This window comes from Melanerpes formicivorus, unplaced genomic scaffold (assembly GCF_026170545.1).
Source record: "Melanerpes formicivorus ecotype bairdi unplaced genomic scaffold, bMelFor1.0.p_v2 SCAF_14, whole genome shotgun sequence".
NCBI lineage: Eukaryota > Metazoa > Chordata > Aves > Piciformes > Picidae > Melanerpes > Melanerpes formicivorus.
Window position 1 is genome coordinate 3,279,246 of NW_027142366.1, and position 19,675 is coordinate 3,298,920.

General features: G+C 54.9%; 1 protein-coding gene across 3 annotated transcripts in view; it reads left to right on the forward strand.

Annotated features, from left to right (window-relative positions):
- Positions 1–19,675, forward strand: part of TNRC18 (trinucleotide repeat containing 18) — a 61,338-nt gene that overhangs the window by 15,257 nt on the left and 26,406 nt on the right. For 2 of the 3 annotated variants that reach the window (XM_068146638.1, XM_068146639.1), the window contains exons 2-14: positions 2,952–3,077; positions 3,507–5,306; positions 8,487–8,589; positions 9,084–9,289; positions 9,489–9,635; positions 10,621–10,805; positions 11,519–11,942; positions 12,461–13,408; positions 14,054–14,229; positions 15,045–15,181; positions 15,711–15,839; positions 17,731–17,905; positions 18,983–19,346. In XM_068146638.1, coding sequence (XP_068002739.1) covers positions 2,952–3,077; positions 3,507–5,306; positions 8,487–8,589; positions 9,084–9,289; positions 9,489–9,635; positions 10,621–10,805; positions 11,519–11,942; positions 12,461–13,408; positions 14,054–14,229; positions 15,045–15,181; positions 15,711–15,839; positions 17,731–17,905; positions 18,983–19,346 — 4,920 coding nt within the window. The remainder of the gene's footprint in view (positions 1–2,951; positions 3,078–3,506; positions 5,307–8,486; positions 8,590–9,083; positions 9,290–9,488; positions 9,636–10,620; positions 10,806–11,518; positions 11,943–12,460; positions 13,409–14,053; positions 14,230–15,044; positions 15,182–15,710; positions 15,840–17,730; positions 17,906–18,982; positions 19,347–19,675) is intronic. The other variant, XM_068146640.1, reaches the window with a different exon arrangement.

The following is a 19,675-nucleotide window of genomic DNA, read 5'->3' on the forward strand; positions in this document are numbered from 1 at the left end:
GGAAAGCCTCCATGACAGCTTGTCTTACACTAGGCAGCTGGAAGGAATTTCATCTGCCCTTCGGACACTCTCAGCCCACAGCTCCTCATCCAACCTTCCCTCTGCTCCTTCTCCTCCTGACAGTCCAGGGCTGGGGCTGATTCCCTGTGGTGGGCTGTGATAGTTCTGATTGTGAAGGAAACTGCTGAGTATTTGGGACTGAGGCTGACCCTACATTGTCCCTGGGTAGGATGAGATACTGCAGACAGGGAGCTGCCCCAGTGGGACCAGGAGTGCAACTGGTACCAAAATGCTCCTTTGAGTGCCAGTAGCTTAAGCTGTGTGCAGGTGTCCCTGTGATGGATGGCAGGACTGGATCGTGTCCCCTTCCTGGAGCTCTGCAGGTGTCTTCATGTCCTTGCACCATGTGCAAGAGGGAGCCTGCCATAGGCATCTGTGCTCGGTGGTGTCTGCAGTGTGGGATGTGCCTTTCCATGATTCCATACCCGTGCTCTCACTCGCTGGAGTGGCTGCAGCTGGGATCGAGGTCTGGCTGGGGAAGAGGCTCGCGTGGGAATGTCTGGGACTGGGACTGCCAGGCTGGTGTGGCACAGGGTGCTCCAGGGGGTTTTACCGTGCTGCAGCCATGTGCTCTGCCAGATGGGACTCGTGTTCCCTCGGAAATGTGTTGCTCCTGCTCCAGACGCTGGCTCCTCGCCAGCCCAGCCGTGCTGAAGCGGTGCGGTGGAGGTGGCATGGCTGAGGCAAACAGGCTGGGGAGTGGAGCTGCTCACAGCTAAGCTGGAGTAGGTGCTGCTGGGTGCTACTCAGTGCTCTGCAGCCCTGGAATAAGAAAAAACGCTTGGAAATACTCCAACCTGAAGGTTTTGGGGTTACCAAGGAGAGGTGTGAAGGTGTGTGTGTACGCTCAGTGCCTTTACAGCAGCCTGCACAAGATGAAATGGCAAGCTTTTACCTGCTGGCAGTGGGCTCTGCCTTGCATGTCATGGGCACAGCAGTTTTCCCTGGTCCTGAGTGGTGTCTGCGGGTGATGGGAGCTGTTGGGTGATGGATCCTGGCCAGGAGCTGCGCGGAGCACCGCGTCGGTGAGGCACATATGCCGGGATGCAAACATGTATGCGAAAGAGATCCTGGCTGTCTAAATAATGTGAAATATTGACTAGCTCTCGCAGATGGTGCTCCACGTGCAGCTTTGGGGACCAAACTTCTCTTGTTTCCTGGTGGGTTTTGGGTGTGATGTTGCTTTGGATGCTGGACTCTTGACAAACCTGTTGCCCGGTCGCTGTCGGTGGGATCGTTGAAATTTGGGGAAGTTGGTGGCTAATGGGGGTCTGAGGGGGAGGGAGGAGCGTTGCAGAGGGCTTGACTGGCTCCTTCAGACTCTGCTGATGGCTTTTATTGGTTTTATAATTGACGGCACCAACTGGGACGGATGCTGGTTCTGGCAGAGCGTTGCGGCCTGTAGTGCTGCGTGTGCGCCGCTTGGTGGCAGTGCTGCAGAGGAGTTGCTGCCTGCAGCCAGGCGCTTGTGGTGTGAGCGCTGCTGTGGTGATTTGTGTCCGCTGATGAAATGCTGCTGCTGATTGTTTGCCTTGCTGGGGGCTTCATTCTTGGAGGAGGCCCCCAGTGTGCAGGACATAATCCAGACCACTGGCAGCAGGGCCTTAGGGATGTGCTGCTTTCATTTCAGCTTGTGGATGAGTGGCAGATTTTCTGCTCTGTTTTGCTTTCCTCTGGGGTAAAATGCTGGGTTTGGGTATGTGAAACTATGTTTTGTGTGAGCTGCTGGAGAAGATGCTTAACAGGTTGCCCAGAGAGATGGTAGAAGCCTCATCCCTGGAAACATTCAGGGCCAGGTTGGGTGGGGCTCTGAGCAACCTTCTCTAGTGGAAGATAGCCCTGCTCACTGTGGGGGGGTTGGACTAGATGACCTTTAAAGGTCCCTTCCAACCCAGCCGATTCTATGATTTGATGCTCTTGCGTTTTCCCAAAGCCTGCAGCTGGAGCTGGGCAGCTGCAGCAGGGCTGGGCTGTGGTGGCAAAGCCATGCTGGCAAGAGGATCTTAGCGCTGCTGGGGAGGCGTGTTGGGGAGGGGCCTTGCCCACAGGTCACTCTGCTTGTGATAAAACAACTTATCAGCCAGATGGGGCAGTCGTTCAGCCTGCAGATTTAAGGCTCTGCTCAGAAAGCAGCACAATCCCTGTGCAATCATAGAATCACACAGTTGGTAGGGTTGGAAGGGACCTCAAGGGTCATCCAGTTCCAATCCTCCTTGCCTTGGGCAGGGACTCCTCACACTACAGCAGGTTGCTCAGAGCCACGTCCAGCCTGGCCTTAAAAACCTTCAGGGATGTGACTTCCCTGGGCAGCCTGTTCCAGTGTCTCACCACCCTCATGGGGAAGAATTTCTTCCCAACATCCAATCTGAATCTACTAATTTCTCGTTCTGCTCCATTTCCCTCTAGTCCTGTCACTCCCTGACACCCTAAAAAGTCCCTCCCCAGCTTTCTTCTAGGCCCCCTTAAGATACTGGAAGGCCACAAAAAGGTCTCCTCAGAGCCTTCTCTTCTCCAGTCTGAATAGCCCCAACTCTCTGTCTGTCTCTATAGGAGAGGAGCTCCAGCCCTCTGCTCATCCCCATGGCCCTTCTCTAGACAAGTTCCAGCACCTCCAGATCCACCTGCTGCAAAGCAAGAGCCCTGCATTGATGCAAGGGCTGAGCTGGGGGAACTGCAGTAGGGGATCTGTACCTGAAAGGGGGTCCCCAGGCGGCGTTGCCCCACCCTGGGCTCCTCATGGTGTGCGTCGCCGCTTGCGTCCCCACAGCCGTCGCGCTTGGCGCGTGAGGGACTGACAGCCGCAACAGTCTGTGCTCCTGAGGGGCTCCTTCCAAGGCAGCGTGCTGCTCGGGCTGAAACGTGTTTCCCTCTTCTCTTCCCGTTTCCTGCAGGCTTTTCCCATCTGCCTAACGGACTCTACCCCTCATACATTCCCCTGAGCCACCTCGAGCCCCCCAGCGCCGGCAGTCCTCTCCTGGCCCAGCTGGGTCAGCACAGCCTCTTTGAGTCGCAGAAAGGTGAGTCTGGCTGGCGTGCCTTTCCTCTCCGTCACCCCTGGGTGCTTGCCCTGTCCGTTGGGCTTGCTTTGTCTGGTGGAGCTGCTGGGTGCTGGGATGTTGAGGAACTCCCTTGAAGAGCAGGAACCCCTTGGGGTTATCTTCCAGGGATGTTTCCTGGTTTTAGCAGCCCCAGGCTCTTGGGTGTGGCTGTGCTAAAAAGGGAGCCCAGATAGGTCCCTTCTTGAATCCCCCTCATGACGAGGCTCAGCATGCATGCAAGACAGGGCTATTCTGCATCCCACCTGGTCTCTTCTGTCCTGGTCCTTCCTGGCCATGTCTAAGAAACCCTTGAAACCCATTCTGTCCCAGTTTGCTACCTCTCACCTGTCTGTGTAGGCCTGAAGGGGTAGGAAGCCCATGGTCATTTTGTTTGCTTTTGCTCCGCAGATGGGTTCTACCTGCCCAGCCACGCGGGCCAGTCCTCTTTGCACCCACAACCTCCCCTCTCAAGGACTGCAGGCAACCACACGTCGAGCACTTTGCTCCGGGAGAAGGACCTTGGGCAGCTGCACAAGAGCTCAAAAGAAGGCCTGAAAGACCCTGGTGGGAAGGAGCGGGCATGCCGGAGCGACCTGTCCCTGCCCTTTGCCAAGAAGGAGAGCAAGCCGAAGGAGGAGCCCCGGCCCCGCAGCGTGGTGGACCTCACGCAGGACACCAAGCCCGACAGCGACCGGAAAGTGAGCGTGGTGGAGAAGGCGGCGAAGGTTGGCGAGCGCCTCTCGCCCTTCCTAGCCGAGCACATGCCAACCCGGGGAGTGGGTGGGGGGGAACCCAAGTCCAAGAACCCTCTGCAGAGCTCTTCCCTTAGTAACTGCAACGGCGGCGGGGACCCCATGCTGAAGGTGCTGGGTGCCGAGCAGGACCGCTGTGCCAAGGACCCCGCGCGGCACGACGAGAACATGAGGCCTTCCGCGCACGCCCACGCCGAGCGGCTGAAGCGGGGGGAGCCCCTCCTGCCCTCCATGGGCGCTTTGCACGTCTCCTGCAGCTGCCCGTCCCCGCACCCCTCGCAGCCGGGCAAGATGACGCCGGCCACGACATTCCCTCCTCAGCCCGTCCATTCCAGCATGTACACCATCTTCCCACCGGCCAAGGAGCTGGGGAGGGAGCACAAAGTCATCGCCCCCACCTTTGTGCCTTCGGTGGAAGCCTACGACGAGAGGAGCGGGCCCATCCAGATCGCCTCCCAGGCCCGTGACAACAAGGCCAAGGAGAAGGACCTCGGCAAGGTGGGGGTGCTGCAGTCGCCCACGGAACGGTGCCTTGCGGATGCCTCCCGCACACTCTTGTCCCAGGACTTCTCTTGCCACAGTGATGCCAAAAGGATGGAGGTTTTGAGGGAGAAGGGCTCAGTGATAAGGGCAAACTCCATGGCACTGAAGAGACAGGTCGCTTCGGAACCCTTCCTCAACCGGCCAGGGCTGGGCTCTCCGGAGAGCAGGGAGTTCCTGGCCTCCAAGGACTTGCTTAAACCGAGTCCAGAGGCAGAGCATCGCCCCTGCGAGCGGGACCGCTTCCAGCGATCCAGCTCCAAAGAAGCAGCTAAGGTCTATGGCACTTTGGACTCCTCCCGGCAGCACCTGGACCACGGTCAGCTGAAACCGCCCGAGCAGAAGTGGAAGCCCTTTGAGATGGGCAACTTTGCCACCACGCAGATGGCGGTGCTGGCCGCGCAGCACAACCACGTCAGCCGGGCAGAGGAGGAAGCCAAGAAAGTCTACCTAGACCCCAGCGGCTTGCCACGGTCTTCGGTGGTGGGCTCACGGGGTGCTGCAGACGTCCTCCACCCTGCTTCCCATGGTGAGGGCTCAGCCATGCAGAGCCTCATCAAGTACAGTGGCAGCTTTGCCAAGGAGACCACATCCCGGCAGAGCTGTGGCAAGAAGAGCCCCTTTGGTGGCTTGGGCAACGTGAAGTTGGACTCATCGCAGCTTGGTGCCTCCAAAGTGCAGCAGCTGCTGTTGCAGCAGCCAGCAAAGCAACTGAAGAGGGACCCTGAGAGACCTGAGAGTGCCAAATCCTTTGGCCGTGAGAGCATTGGCTCCCAAGGCGAGGTGGAGGTGAGGCACTTGCCTGTTGGCATTGCTGTGGCCGTGGCCCGGCAGAAGGACAACAGCAGCAGCAGCAGCAAACTGGGAGCCAGCCTGGCAGACCGGGATCGCTCCTTGTCTCTCAGCAGCATCAAAGGTAGGTTCCCCAGAACTGTCTCAGGATGTCTCTGTGGGATCTGTGCCCTAGGGAGAGCAGCCACTCAGTGCAGGCTGTGTGGCATGAACTGAATTTGGCATCCTCAGCTCTCTGCCTGCCCTTACCAGCCAAGGGCAAGTTGTAAACTACAAGACTCCACAGAGTTCCCCTTTCCCATCCTCATCTCTGAGGACAACCCCTCTCCGTGTGTTTGATCCCAGTTAGCAAAGGGAGAGACAGAGGAACTCCTGAATCCACCTTTCTGCTGGTGTTTATAATTGCATGGGTTTGATTTCAGCCCTGATGCTGGCAGGAGGGGGATGGCTCTGGTGAGTTTTTTGGTGCTCTCCTTGGTTTGTGTAGCAAGATGACATCTGGGCACTGCCCATCCTGGGGAGGGCTCAGCTGTGGTGTTCCCGAGGAGCAATGCCAGTGCAAGTGCCTGGTGAGCAACGCTTGGCTTTGCATCTTTAGCCTTCACCATTCCCATTTTTCTGCCTTTGCCTTCCTCTCCCAAACCTCAGCAGCCAGAGGGAGTTTCTCCCAGCCAGCAGCTCCTCTCTCCCCATTCCCATCGCCCTCGCTACGGCCGGGCGGGAGCCGACTGAGGACCCTCGTGGGCAGCACAGGGAGCTGTTTGTTCAGCCCTTCAATCGTCCCCGACCCTCCCAGCTTGCATTAAATGTAATTTACCGAGCCGAGCTAAAAGGCTGCAAACAAGGGTTGGATTCTGGCAGGCCTGGGGGCCGGTTGCTAAGTGATGCAGTTGGCTTTCAGACAGAAAACAAGACTGCTTTTCTCCTCCTCTCGCCCCCCCCCCCCCCCAAAGGCTGCCCACCCCCCCTCCCCACTTTGCGTGCCAGGAGATATTCGTCTAATAACATTAGCTTGCTTGCGCCGAGTGGACGGTGCTTGAATGTTTAGACCTTTTAAGAAGGAGAAAGCAGGCTTTAGTTGGCTAATCTGTAGTATTTGGCAAGTAAAAGGCAAGTATTTAGTGCTGGGCATTGGTTGTCAAGGAGACGGCCCTAAGCCTTTCCTCCATGCATAACTGATTGAATTTTTCTATGCAGGCCGTGCGTCATGTTCATATAGAGAGACAAAATGATCATTCAGTGTCCGGACAATCATCGGTCTGTACAGAAGAGGGACTGGGCCAGTCGGTGGGGTGGGGGCTAGGCAGGAGTTAGAGGAGTAAGAGAAGTGTGTGTGTGTGTGTGTGTGTGTTGTGTGTTTGGGTGAGGGATGAGAAAACGATGATAAAGGCCGGCTATAAATAACGGAGTGAGAGTGATGCGGATGGGAGAGGGAGGAAGGGAGGTGAAATAACCAAATAATGTGTTTCTAAGAAAAGGCTGGAGGGGGCTGGCAGCTCACCTTGTGCCAAGGAAGGGAGTTGGTGCTGTGCGCTCCACAGGGGCTTGTTCCGTGTGGCTGGCGCTGAAGAGGCAGTTGGGCTTCAGCTGGGGAAATGAAATAAGGAAAAGAGGCTGCAGGGTGGAAATCCTAGGCTGGAGGGTGGAAGGGAGTTTGTCAGTGAGTGGGGGTGCTGGCAGAGAGGCAGGGAGGGGTACTGGGGCTCCAGAGGGATTTGTGAGCCCCTGTGCATCGTTCTGTGGAGGCTGTGTAGCTCCACAGAAGCCCCAGAAGCTGTGTGGGGCATCATTCTGTGAATCAGGGAGGGACTGGCTTGGGGCAGCCACTGCATGCCATGTCCTGGCAGGGTGCAAGGGCAGTGTAGTGACCCTGGAAAGTCCTTTGGGAGGGAGAGGTGTGTGCCAGGTTTTTAAAGCAACTTTGCTCTTGTGCCTGAAGCCTGTGGAAGGAGCCTTGGGGAGAGGAGCTGGGAGAGATGTTGTCTTGTTCCTGGATTCCTTCTGACAGTAAAAGCTGAGGGAATTGGAGACTTGACAGCAAAAAAAACCCCATGGGCTGTCCAGGTTTGTGGCAATACCCAGTGGAGCCCTTTTTGAAAAGCCTTCCTGTCAGCAGAGTAGACTTGATATTCTGAGATGCTTTCCTGTGTGCCAAACCTTAGCCAGGCAGGAGAGTGAGGGCACTGGGAAGGGCTGTCCCAGGAAGCCAGGGTGCAGCCGTGCAAAGCCGTGCTGCACTGGTGAGCCCTGTGGGGTGCAGAACGTTGCTCAGGCATGGAAGCAAAGAGGGAAAGCAAACACCTTCCCTGTGGCCCCTTTACACTGGCCAGCTGGTCACTGCAAGCAGCAGGGCTGAGATTTAGGATTGGATCATGTCCCCAAAGCGCAGCATGGAGAGAGGCAGTGGGGGAGTGTGGAAAAAATGCATGTGTAACAAGGAAGCTAGGGAGAAGCAAGCCGTAAAGGCAGGCAGCTGTGGGAGAGGCTTTGGATGAAATAAGAGAAAGGTGGCTCCAGTACTGGTCCTGGCAGTGCTGGGCAAGGTGCTGCTCTTCACTCCTGTGAGGGTGCTTCATAACCTCTCATAGACAGAGTTACTGCTGTGCCAGGCTGCATTTGCACAAGCTGTTCTGATTCTGGACAGGCCATTTCTCCAGCTAAACATCCAGCCCCCTTTTTTGGAGTCTTGGCCTCATCTGCCATATGTGTCCCTTCCTCACCAGACCCTTTCTTGTTGCGTGGCTCAGGGCAAGGAGTCAGATTCCCTCTGCAGTGCGGAGCACACTGGTTGTGAGGGTCTGCAGTGCCTGTTCTGCCCGTTGCAGACATACCCAGGGCTCCCAGGCTGCTTTACAAGAGCAGAAGGTGCTGCAGAAGGTGCAGAGATAAAATCCCCACCCTGTGGGATGTGCTAAGTAGGACTGTGTGATCTGATGCAGGGATTTAGCTGGACTTCATCTCCTGCTGAGATGGGAGATCTGGCCGTCAGCAGAAATGGTGCCTTTGGTCCTGTTGCTCCAAAACTGGTGGTTGTCCTGTCCTGGGAGACTGGCCTAGCCTGGGGAGTGGGTGCCTTGGTGGTCTGGAGACACAAACCTCAAACCACCTCCATGTGGGTGCTACTAGAAGCCACCTTAGTGAGAGCGTCTTGGTCAGCCTTGCTTTAGGGCTTGAGCTTGATACAGGCTTGGGGACAGCTTTGGGTGTGCTGTCTCCCAGGGTACTGCCTCTCCATGCCCAGAGGAGAGGGGAAAGCTTTCCCCAGACTGCTTCCTGTGTCTGATGGTGCTGGGTTGTCTCTTAGGGCACGGACGCTCAGAAGATGACTGTGGGGATGAGCGGAGTCGCCACCGGGACAGCCACCTCCTGGCAGGGCGCTTGGAGCGGGATCAGGAGAAGCTACTCAGGTGAGGATGGGAAGGAGATGACCTCTCTTGCCACAGTGCCACAAGTCCTGCTCAGGGACAGCCTGTTTGGAGAATGGGACAGGATTGCATCCATGCCAGTGTAGGTGCTGGCACCAGCCTTGCTGGAGAGGAGTTAGATTGTATGGAGACAGACAGAAGCCACCAGGATGCAGCCCCATGCAGTCTTCTCTGGGTGAACCTGCCTTAGCAGGTTGATGATAATGTCCAGAGCTCCCTTCCAACCCCCACCACTCTGTGATTCTGAGTGAGATACCAGGGGCTTACAGGCAGATCCTGAATCCACAGCAGAGCAACTGTGTTTGACTACTGCAAATCCATACCTGCTCCAGCGGGCTGGAGAGATGAGATGTTTTGTTGTGGACATGATGTTAACCACCTCCATGGTGGCTGTCCTTGGGTGTCTGACCCTGGTTTGCAAGCATGTAGTGACCTGCAGCACTGGGACCATCTCTCCCTCTCTCCTCCATCCCCAGAGAGAGCAAGGAGCTGGCAGATTTTGCCCGGATACACCCCTCCGGCTGCGCCACGAACGGTTTGAACTCCAACCTGATGGTGACAGGAGGCCCAGGCCTGGCGGGCTCTGGGCGCTGGTCTGCAGACCCAGCTTCGCACTTGGCAGCCCACCCCTGGCTCCCCAGGACGGGGAGCCCCTCCATGTGGCTGGCCAGCCATCCCTATGGTGAGTGCCCCGGCAGGGCAGCGGCGTGGCCGTGGCATGCCCACACCCAGGGTGCAGGGAGAGAGGGTGCTGAGTGCCCAGTGAGGCTCCTGCCTGATCCCAGGGGAAGCAGATACTTTGGAGCAATCAGATGGCAGACAGCTTCTCATGTGGGCACGTGTGGTCTGCATCCCTTGTGACTGTGTCTTTCTTCTTCCAGGTCTCGGTCACCCTTCCCTGCACCAGGGCATGACTCCAGGCTTCCCTCCTGCCATGGGGGGAGCAATCCCTTCTGCTTACCAGTTTGCCAGAGACCCACAGTCAGGGCAGCTTGTTGTGATCCCCAGCGAGCACTTACCACACTTTGGTAAGGATGTGAGTGTGTCCCTGAGGACCATGCTTTGACAGCTGTGGATGAAACAGACTTTGAAGGGGGCTGGATAGAGACAGGAGTGTCCATAGCTCTGGGGTCCAGCAGCCACAGCTCTGGTGTGGATGGGAGCTGACCTCCTTAGGTGTGTTTCAGAGAAGGAAATGTTTCATCTTCAACAGTGGCTCCTTATTCCCAGCAGGGCCCTGTAGAGTTTGAATCTTTGACTAGGAGAATCTGCTCATGGGCTCAGCCAGGGCCAGTCAGACCATGGGTGCCAAGAGAGCAAAATGAGTCAGACAGCTCCAGGACCCATGGGGTGCTGGGCGTGGTACTGCTAAGGGGAAGCCAGCATGTTTCCCCTCTGCATTTCTGGTTGCATTTCTGCCTAGCCCAGTGTTTAGCATCCCTCACCCTGGGACTGAGGTGGAGACACTTGAATGGTGCTGAGTCCTTGTGGTGGTTTAGGCTGGGTGCTGGCCCGGATGCCACTGCACAGACCACACCTGGGAGGTCCCAAGGGGTGGGCCCAGCCCAGGGGGTGGTCACAGGAAACCAGGTATTTCATTCCCATAGTGCCCTGCTCCCCTATAAAATGTCCATGCAGGGTCTTCACTTCCTCTTTTGTCCCCAGCTGCTGCCTAGGTAAAAGGTGTGAGCCGCCTCCCTTGGGCCTGCCCAGGCCCAAGGCTGGGTTGGGTGGGGGTGGGAGGAAGGAGCCCTGGGGGTTTGGGTGTACCCCCAGGTGGGGGTGGGACGTTCTTGGGTATGTTGTGAGATTTCTCTCTTTTATCACAGTGCTTGTGGCTCTCTGTAAAACTTTGATTGTTGCTTTTATTGTTTTGCTATTTCAACTTTCCATCACTTTTGCAATCCCTTTGAGTTGTTATTCCTGCCCGTGGTGGGGAGGGGGTTTGCCCCAACCCATTACAGTCCTCCAGCCATTCCCATCCTCCTGACTGCATCTCTGCTCATTCCCCAGCGGAGCTGATGGACCGGGCGCCCCCACTGTGGCCTGCCATGTACCCCCCAACCAGGAGCTCCCTCCAGCACGCTCACCAGCTCCAGCTCCTCTCTCATCAGCAGCTGCTGCGGCAGCATGAGCTGTACATCCTGCAGCAGCAAGCAGCCCACGCCATGGAGCTACAGAGGAGTGCCCAGCTTGTGGTAGGTGTTCAGGAGCTTCTTGTTTGGATGTGAAACAAGTCTGGAGTTGGGGTGTGTGAGGGGGAAAAGCAGCTGTGCTGGTGTGGCAAGTGTGTCTCAAGGATGTGGATACATTGAGTGATCCTACCCTGGTCCCTGGGATATGAGGCATTTGGTGAATCCTGCACAGTTGGGGTGGGTTTTGGTGTAAAGCCATTGAGCAGTGTGAGGGGAGCTGCCCTCACTTTGCTTCCTTCCTTAAGGATGTCTCAGTGTAGTTGAAAGGGGTTGTCCCTGGTCACTTCCTGAGTGGCTCAGTGAAGCAGCTGCACTACTGGGGGCAATCCTGGAGCCAGCTCCCACTCATCAAACCATCTTGGAAGTCATGAGCTTTCATTTGGGTGTTTTTACACCCGTTTAATTTTTATAGTGGTCATCTGGTTTTCAGCCTTCATTTTACATGGGGGCTTGCTAGGCTGGAGGCTTGGAAATAGAAATGGTTTGTTCTGCTTGCAAGTGAAAGCTGATCCACCCCTCACATGACCCCTGGAACTGGGAACTGAAGAAAGCTAATCACAGATGAGTGTCACCCTAAAAGGGTGTTGCAGTGGGGAATGTCCACCTTATTGCAGTGCACATTTGCTCTGACCCTGTCTTGGTCTTGCTTGGTGGTAGGCCTTTTTTCCAGGAGCAGCAGAGATGCCTTGCTGAATTTTGCTCTGTTCTTCTTGTAGGAGAGATTGAAGGCGAGCGAGCAGCGTGTGGATATGGAAGAGAAGGTGACAAAAAGGAGCCTGGACAGTGCCAAATCAGGCCTTTCCTCCTCTGCCCCGGGACTGGTGCACCGAAAGCCGCCTGTGCTGTCTCCCAGCGCCTCCACGTCCTACAGCAAGTCTGTGAGTCCACCTCCCCTCTCTCCCAGGGCTTCACCCGTGTCTGTGCTCAAAGCTGAGGTGATCCAAAAGATGGAGGAGCCACCTTCGCAGCCAGCCTACTCCTACCCTGCCACCCCCAGCTCCCATCCTTCCAGCCCGCCCCCTGCCTCTCCACCCCCTGCCCCTGCCATCCCTCCAAAGGAAGAGGCACCTGAGACCGTGGAGAAGAAAGACCTGGAGCTGGAAAAAGAGGCTGCTGGTCCGTATCAGGCCTTGTTCCCAGGTAAGAGAGCCCTGCTTTGACAGAGTCCCCTTGTGTTTGTGCCTGCCTTCCTTTTTCTCCTCGTCTCTTTCCTGCTTCCATCCCTTCCCCTAGAGAAAACCATGTAGCTCCTCTAAAAGGCAGGGTAGAGGCAAGGACCAGGGGTGGTGATGAACTGGCATCAATGCCTGGGACATAGGGGCACCTGGGGCTGTAGGCTGTCTTCTTCCCTTGGGTTGAGCCTGGGTTGGTTCCTCCAGGGCTGAAGTCTCAGTGGGAGGAGGATGCAAGAAGGATGCAAGAAGCAGATCTCTCTCCAGTCGCAGGAGAGAGCTGGAAAGGTGCAGAAGGGACCTCTGGGGCACTGCTGCTGGTGGCAGCTTGGCCAGGAGAGAGGTGCCCAGAACAGCTACTGCTTGAGAATGGGAAGATAAGAGAGATGATGGAAGCAAAGGGAATCCATCTGTGTGCCTTAGAGAGAGAGAAGGAGCTTTGAAGGCGTAGCCATTACACAGCCTGTCCCTTCTGATGTTTTGCAGAGATCCCCCCAGGATATCCATTCCAGTCCCTGCCTCCCTCCTTTGGAAGACACTATCCCTACCTCCTCCAGCCCACTGCAGCATCTGATGCGGATGGCCTGGCTCCTGACGTCCCCCTGCCTGCTGAAGGCTCTGAGCACATGGAGCTTTCCCCAGAGGTCAAGCCTATCCACCTGTCGCCGTCCAAGATGCTGGAACCCATCCCTGCAACAGCAGAAGAGGAGTCTTTGGAAGAGAGGGTGAAATCAGAGGTGCAGATGGAGGAAAGCCCAGAAGGCATCTGTGAGCAGGACATGGGGACTCTGAACATCACGGCCTCTGCAGCCGTCCCAGTGCAGAGCGTGGACAGTTGCAATCTCCTGTTGCACCAAGGTGAAACCCTGGGTGCTATGGAGCAGGACCAGGAAGACCTCCAGAGCTGTCCACCTCCTTACCAGGTTGTGCCCTGCCCTGCAGAAGCAGAGCCTCAGGCAGAGACGAGGAGTGGAGCAGAAGCCTGCTCCATGCATATGGACTATGAAGGCTCACTGGTGCATGCAGAGAACGAGCCACCTGCGATGGACCTGACACCCCAGCGGGAGGAGGCCTCTGTAGCCATGGATCTGCAGGGTGCCGATGTGCCCCGGGGAGGGGATTTTCCCAACCTGCCCACCGAGGAAGGGGAGCAGGAGCCAGAGATCTCTTCTTACACAGAAGAGGCAATTTCTTGCCAAATCCCAGCTCTGGACATCAAACCGGGCGACCCGCTGGCTGGGATGAATGCTTTGGTGGCTGCCACAGAAATGCCTCAAGCTTGTTCCTTGTTGACTGCCACCAGTGTCACTCCTTCCCAGATGAAGGTGGAGGTGTTACCTGACCAGGCTTTGGAGCACTCCTTCCTGCAAGGGATCACTTTGTTGAGTGAGATCGCAGAAATGGAGCTGGAGAAACGGAAGCAAGAAATGCAAAGTAGGTCGCTGGGTGCAGAGTCTGGCCGGCTTTGGGCAGGTTGGGTCTCTCTGCATATGGTCTCTGTGTGGACAGAGGAGCAGAGGCACAGGGTGGGATCTCTTGCCACCTCAGGCAGCGAGGAGAGCGTTGCCATGACTTGCAGGAGCGGCTGGTACTTTGGATGGGGTTGGGGCAGGGTTTTTGTTGCAGCAGGCTGAGGTACGTGTGGCTTTTGTACTGCTCTCCCCTTCCAAAGGCCCTCACCATGTCTAGACAGTTTGTGGTATGCGTAGCGGAAACGGAGCCCCACTTGCCGAGAGCTGCCAGGGTAACACCCTCTGGCAGGCACTGAGTCTGCAGTCTGTCGGGGTTTGGCACAAGAGGCCCCAGTAGCTCCAGATGATGCTTTCCAAGAGCTTGGCAGGTCCTGAAAAGATCTCACCTTCCAGTAACTTCCTGAGGCGAGACGTGATGGGAACTGCCAGTTGCACCATGGCTGGGTACAACACGAGAGCTCAAGTCAAGGCCAAGGGTGGCTGGGACGCTCGTTGAGCTGCCATGCCATGGTCTAGAAAGGGACATCAACATCTCCTTGTGCCTCCTGGAGGAGCAAGCTTGGAAGGTGAACCTCTATAGACTTCTGTTTTTTTCTGCCCTTCACAGCAGGTCCAGAGAGTTTCCCTGTCCGGCCAACACTGGAGAGTTTGCTGGCTGCCAGCACCCACATGCTCATGGAAGTACTTTCCACCCCCTTCATGGAAAGTCTGAAAACCATCCGGCTGCCTCGAGAGCTGAATCCCAACAAAAAGTACAGCTGGATGCAGAAGAAAGATGAACCTGTAAGTAGCTCTTAGCGTGGCAGAGCCTCTGAAGCCGCAGCACATCCCCTCACCACCGCCTGCTCTTCAGCCCCAGCTTGCCACCGGCTTCTGCTGCCCTTCTGCTCATGTTTGTAGCTGGGCAGGAGTCTGTGTGGGGCGATACAGCTTTCTCCCTTGCTTGGGAATCAACACTGTTGAGTTCAGCAGAACCTTTGGTAGCCCCAGAAGTGATGTTGGTAATACAAAGCCAGCAAGAACTCCTGTGTTAGTGCTTTGACAGGGAGGGATAAAAAAAGATAGTGGCAGGAGGGTTCTTCCTTGTTTTTATCTTTGCTGACTCTTCCCCATGGGAGAGACTGACAAATTATTTTGTACCCAGCAACTAAGCCTTCCAAGACAGGGAATATTTTGATGTGCCTTTTTAAATAAGGGAAAAGAGACTCCATGGGTGTATTTAATTCTGCAGGCTCTTTCCCAGGGTTGCTCTGCCTCAAAGCTGATACCCTCCCGTGCATAAGCCACAGAACATCTTCACTCAGCTGGTTTTGCTTAGGTACTGCTGTGCTTCGTAGAATCCTAGAATGATTTGGGTTGAAAGGGACCTTTAAAGATCATCTAGTTCACAGCCCCTGCAGTGAGCAGGGACATCTTCAACTTGCTCAAGTGCTTGTTGTGGGCAAGGGTGCTCTGCTCCACTGTAAGCGTGGAGGGTGTCTCTGCTGGGCTGCAGATCTCGGCCTTTTGCAGGTCACCCCAGGTGCACACCACATCAGTCTGGGCGAGGGTCTGGGCATGTGCTGACCTTGTCTCCCCCTTTTGCCTCCCCACCCCAGATGTACTCCATCAAGTCTGCCATCGAGAACATGGACGCGATGGAGCTGGACTACCGGATGAGGCTGGCGGAGCTGCAGCGGCGCTACAAGGAGAAGCAGCGGGAGCTGGTGAAGCTGCAGCGCCGCAGGGACTCCGAGTAAGTCGCTGGCTGCTCACTTGGCCTTGTGGTTTGGTTTTTTCCTTCCAGCTGGGCGCTTTCACTGCCTCTCACTCCAGGAGAGACAGCAGCCCTCCATCTCTCCCTGTCTCCTCTCCTCTTCTTCTGGTACATCCCGCCAGAGCTTTGCACAACACACTCCTAGGCTGTGTGCCGAGACAACCTGGGCACTGGTGAAGGCGGCTGGGAGGCCGTGGTAGAGTCAACCTTGGCTTCAGCAGCTCAGTTTAGCAGTTTGGTGGCAGGAGAAGGTTCTGGGTTGCCTCCCGTTCTTGCTTGCTTTCTTTTGGTTTGTTTTCCCCCCTTCATTTTGGATTTATTTGCCTTTTTTGGTTTTTTTTACCTTTTTTCCCCTCCCCTCTGTTAGTTTTGCTTTTTTTTTGGTTGCAAAATCTGCTTTTTTGCCTTTTTTTTGTTTGTTTTTCCTTTCCTTTTCCTTTTCTTTGCTTTGTTTTTTTATTTCTTTTTGTTGCCTTGGTTAACAGTGAAGCGTGTGGTTTTTTTAAAGGGAAAAGCATGACGAGAAAAGTAGAAGCTTGGCGAGAAGAGGCCCTGGAAGGCCCAGGAAGAGGAAACTTGGATCAAGCGCTCTGTCACCCATTAAGGAGAGAGGGAAGAGTGACAGCAAAAGTGGAAAGTAAGGCTGGAATTTGGGGAAGATGGGCAAAAAAATGACAGGGTCGCTGCACCAGGGTCTGACTTGGGGAGAGCATCTCGGATGCAGCGGGGGCTTGCCGTGGTGTTGCATTGGCAGGCCAGGCTCCGGCAGCGTGTGAGCTGGCCGTGAGCGTGTCCTGCCAGTGGGAATACGGTGCCAGCCTCCTCCCTCCCCGCCGGTAGAGCATGTGTCTGTGGTGTTGGGTGCGAGTAGAACAGGCTGAGGTGAGCAGCAGTGAGGTGATAGGAAGCAGCTGGCTGGGCAGGGTCCTGGAGGTGAGCTCTTGGTGCCGGGGAGTGCGTCCTCGTGTGTCTTCAGGAGAGCGGACGGTGCAAGCGGGTGTTGCAGAGCTGGTTGCAGGGATGTTGGTGTCAGAACCTGGAAGGACGCTGCTGTGCCAGGTTATCTACTTTGTAGGACTTCCTCCTGTGTTTCTGCTCTTCATCTCTGTTCCCTTCATCAGTGGGAGTTGGTTTCACCTGACTTGTCTCTTTCAGGTCTCTGGATCTTTCTGTCGTCTGCTTTTTTCTCTCTCGCGAGTCCAGCTGCTCTTGTTTGGATGCCTGGATCTCGCCATCATTTGCCATCTGACCATCTGTAGATGGCCAGGTCTCTGCAGTGGGAAGGCATCTCCCAGCTGACTTCCCCATGTGCTGCATATTTTTGCAACCGTCCTTTCAAGAGAACAAATCAGAGTCAGGTGCCCAGCTCCCACTGACCCTGCGCTTCTGAAACTCTGTCCTCTTGGTGACTCTGTGTTTTGCTCTTTGTGTTTGGATGGCTGGACAAGGCTGGAGGCATCTAGAGGTGGCTGGAGTTGTGCATGTGTGCGTGCATGCTCGTGTTGCGTGTGCATGTCCCTGCTTCACAGGAGCGCTTGGGCGGCCTGGTGTAGGAGGTGGAGAGACAACCTCAGCCAACATCCAGGACTTGAGGTGTTGGTTTAGCTGTCTGTGGAGATCAGCGGAGAGGATGGAAGGGAGGAGAAGTGCCTGGAAGCTGAGGAGGCTGCTCAGTGTTAGAGGCTTTGTGGTGGTGATATGACCTGGGCCAGCAGGCTTAGTGTGAAGGAGGTGGCATAGGAGAGCTTTTAGTGGAGGCTTGGTAGAGGTCTTGAGGTGTTTACTGACCATCCATTGGATAGTTACTGGAGGCAGCTGGAGAGCTGTGACAGATGTGCTTTAGTCTCACCTACTTCATTTTTTTTGATTTTTTTTATAAGTTACTTATTCACTCTCTCCCTTTCCCCCAAATCCCAAAGCAAGACTGAAGATGTAGGTCTCAAATGCCTCTCACGTAAGGGCCAGGCTTGTAAAGCACATTTGCCTCTCCTTTGAGCAAGCCAGTTCCTACACTGCCCTTGTCCCTCCCTGTCACCTTGTGTGGCCCTTTATTACCATCTCCTTGCTCATACCTCTGAGCAACCAGAGCAAGTGTCTGGGCAGTGAAGCACCTCCCTGGGGCCCAGGAATCTCTGCACCTACAGAGTCCATGAAAGTAGAGGTGGGAAAAGACCTACAGTGCCAGCTCAGCTGTCTGTGCTTCCCTCTGCTGCTCTGTGCCAAGTCAGGCACTTTTGGGTGGCTGTTACTCAGAACACCACATAAACTTCCTTTCAGAGACCACCTTGCAAGGTGTCTGATTTCAGGCACCCTCGTCTGTGCTGGTGGCCAAGAGTGTGCAAGATGGAATCCTTGGCTCTCCTGTTTGGTGGAAAACCTTGTCCAAAGTGCTGTCACTTCGCAGTGGCCTTGGCTCCCACTGAGGATCCCCACTGTCCTAGGAAGCATTTAACCTCACTTTTGAGCTTGATGGGGATCACAAGGAGGAAAGCTTCCCAACCTTGACCCCTCCTGTCCTTGGCTTGCAGACTGAGCAAGTCCTTGTTGCTCTCTGAAGACTCTGAGACTGGTGAGGGCATGAAGAAGAGGCACAAAGGGGCTCTCCCGGAAGAGGATGAGGATATGGAGAGCGGCAGTGGCAAGATGAAAGGGAGGAACCAGAGCTGGGAAGAGCACGATGCAGCTCCCAGCTTCTCAAGTGAGGTCAGTGCCCTCATGGGGAACATGGAGCCATGGGCCAGATGCACATCTCTTTCCTGCTTTGATAGTGTTGACTTGCACTGGACAACTACTCCTGATCTTAGAGCATCTGCTTTCAGTTCATATGGATTTAGAAGCTCCTCCTGAGAGGACTGACTGACTGTGCAGCAGAGGGGTGTTTGCAAAGGCTAACGCTGGCTTATGGAGGTTGAACCTGTTTGGTAGGCAGTGGAGAGCCTCCAAGCCAACCAGAGCATTGCAGCGTTGTACTAGCTCTGTATCCAGAGTAATGCTTGCCTTACCCCTTTGCCTGATGAGATAGTGGAAGGGAATGGATTTCCTGAAGCGAGGGAGGAAGGGGAGCACAACCTTGCTATTTTAAATGCAGGGTTTTCTTCTGCTCCTGTTGAGGCAATGAGATATTTACTGGAGCTTTAAGCTGCTGATGAAATCCTAAATGCATGCAGGCAAAGTCCTGAGTTACAGCTGCTGTTATCTGGCTGTAGCACATGTAAAGTATATTTGCTTTTCTTCAAGAAGCAAGGAAATGCTGAAAAGGATGTAACAGCTGTAATGCAGCGCTGCTGATGCTCTTGCTGAGAGGTATTTGGGTCTTTTAGGCATCCCAGCCTCTGGAGCTAGTTGATTACGTGGAAATCCTTATTTATTTGGCTGGGGTTTTGGGTAAAGAAGATTTTTTAATCCTCGTGATTTGGAGTGAAGCTTGTAAAACCAACCCAAACCTATCCTCAAAACCAGAAGGTGGTGAGGAAAGAGAACTCCAAAACATGCTGTTTGATGGAACTTACTTCCTCTGGGAGAAAATGCAATTTTTTTTCTAAGTTAAGCTTGTGATTTCGTGGTGCTCAATAAGGGTGAAGCCATGCTGTTTACTGATGTCTTCCTCTTCTTCCTCCCTAGAGCCACGGTGGGTTATGGCACCTGGGGCTTAAGACCATAATTTTGAGGCCTTGTTAGCTAATGTGTATGAGAGACCAGTCTGAGGGCTAGGAAAGTCCCTCAGGTCTGCTGTGATATTCTGTCTATATTCACCTGTGTGTCTTCCTTTCACCTCGGCAGTTAAAGCTCAAAAAGAAGAAGGTGCCATCAGATCAGGAGCAGCTGGCCAGCAAGCTTGACAAGGCCCTGTCCCTCACCAAACAAGACAAGCTGAAATCCCCCTTCAAGTTTGCTGACAGCTCTGGGGGAAAGCCGAAAACTAGTGGAGGTGGAAGCAGGTATCTTCCACCCCACGAGGCTCTGCCGAGCAAGGAGGACAAGAAAAGCATGGCCAAGAACCTGGGCCTGTCACTGAAAACCACCAAGGAAGGTAAAAACAAAGTGGCTGCCAAAATGAAGAAGATGGAGGTGGGGTTAAAAGTCAAAAACCAGCTGAAGGTTTCCCATTCACCAGCAATATCTGAAGTTAGCAGCTACTCCTATAGTAAGTAACTCCTCATTTGTCTCTTCTCACAGTGCAATGTGTTGGGGGCAGAAGGGGGAGCTTTGTGGTGGTGGTTTCTGGGTCTTGGAGATGGATCTGGTTTTGCTCATGAGTGGAAAGGTGGCTCTAATCAATGCTACTGAATCTTTGGGATCAGCATGAGTTGTCCCCCCAACTTGCTGTCTAAGAGGTAGCCGGTATCAGTGTGTCTCTTCCTGGCCTGTGATCAATGAGGAAAAATGGTTTAAAAAAGAAGTTGCCCCACGTTCTTGCTTTTGGTAGGAACAGACACTCTCCTCCTACCTGTCAGAACTCACAGTCTCTGCTTC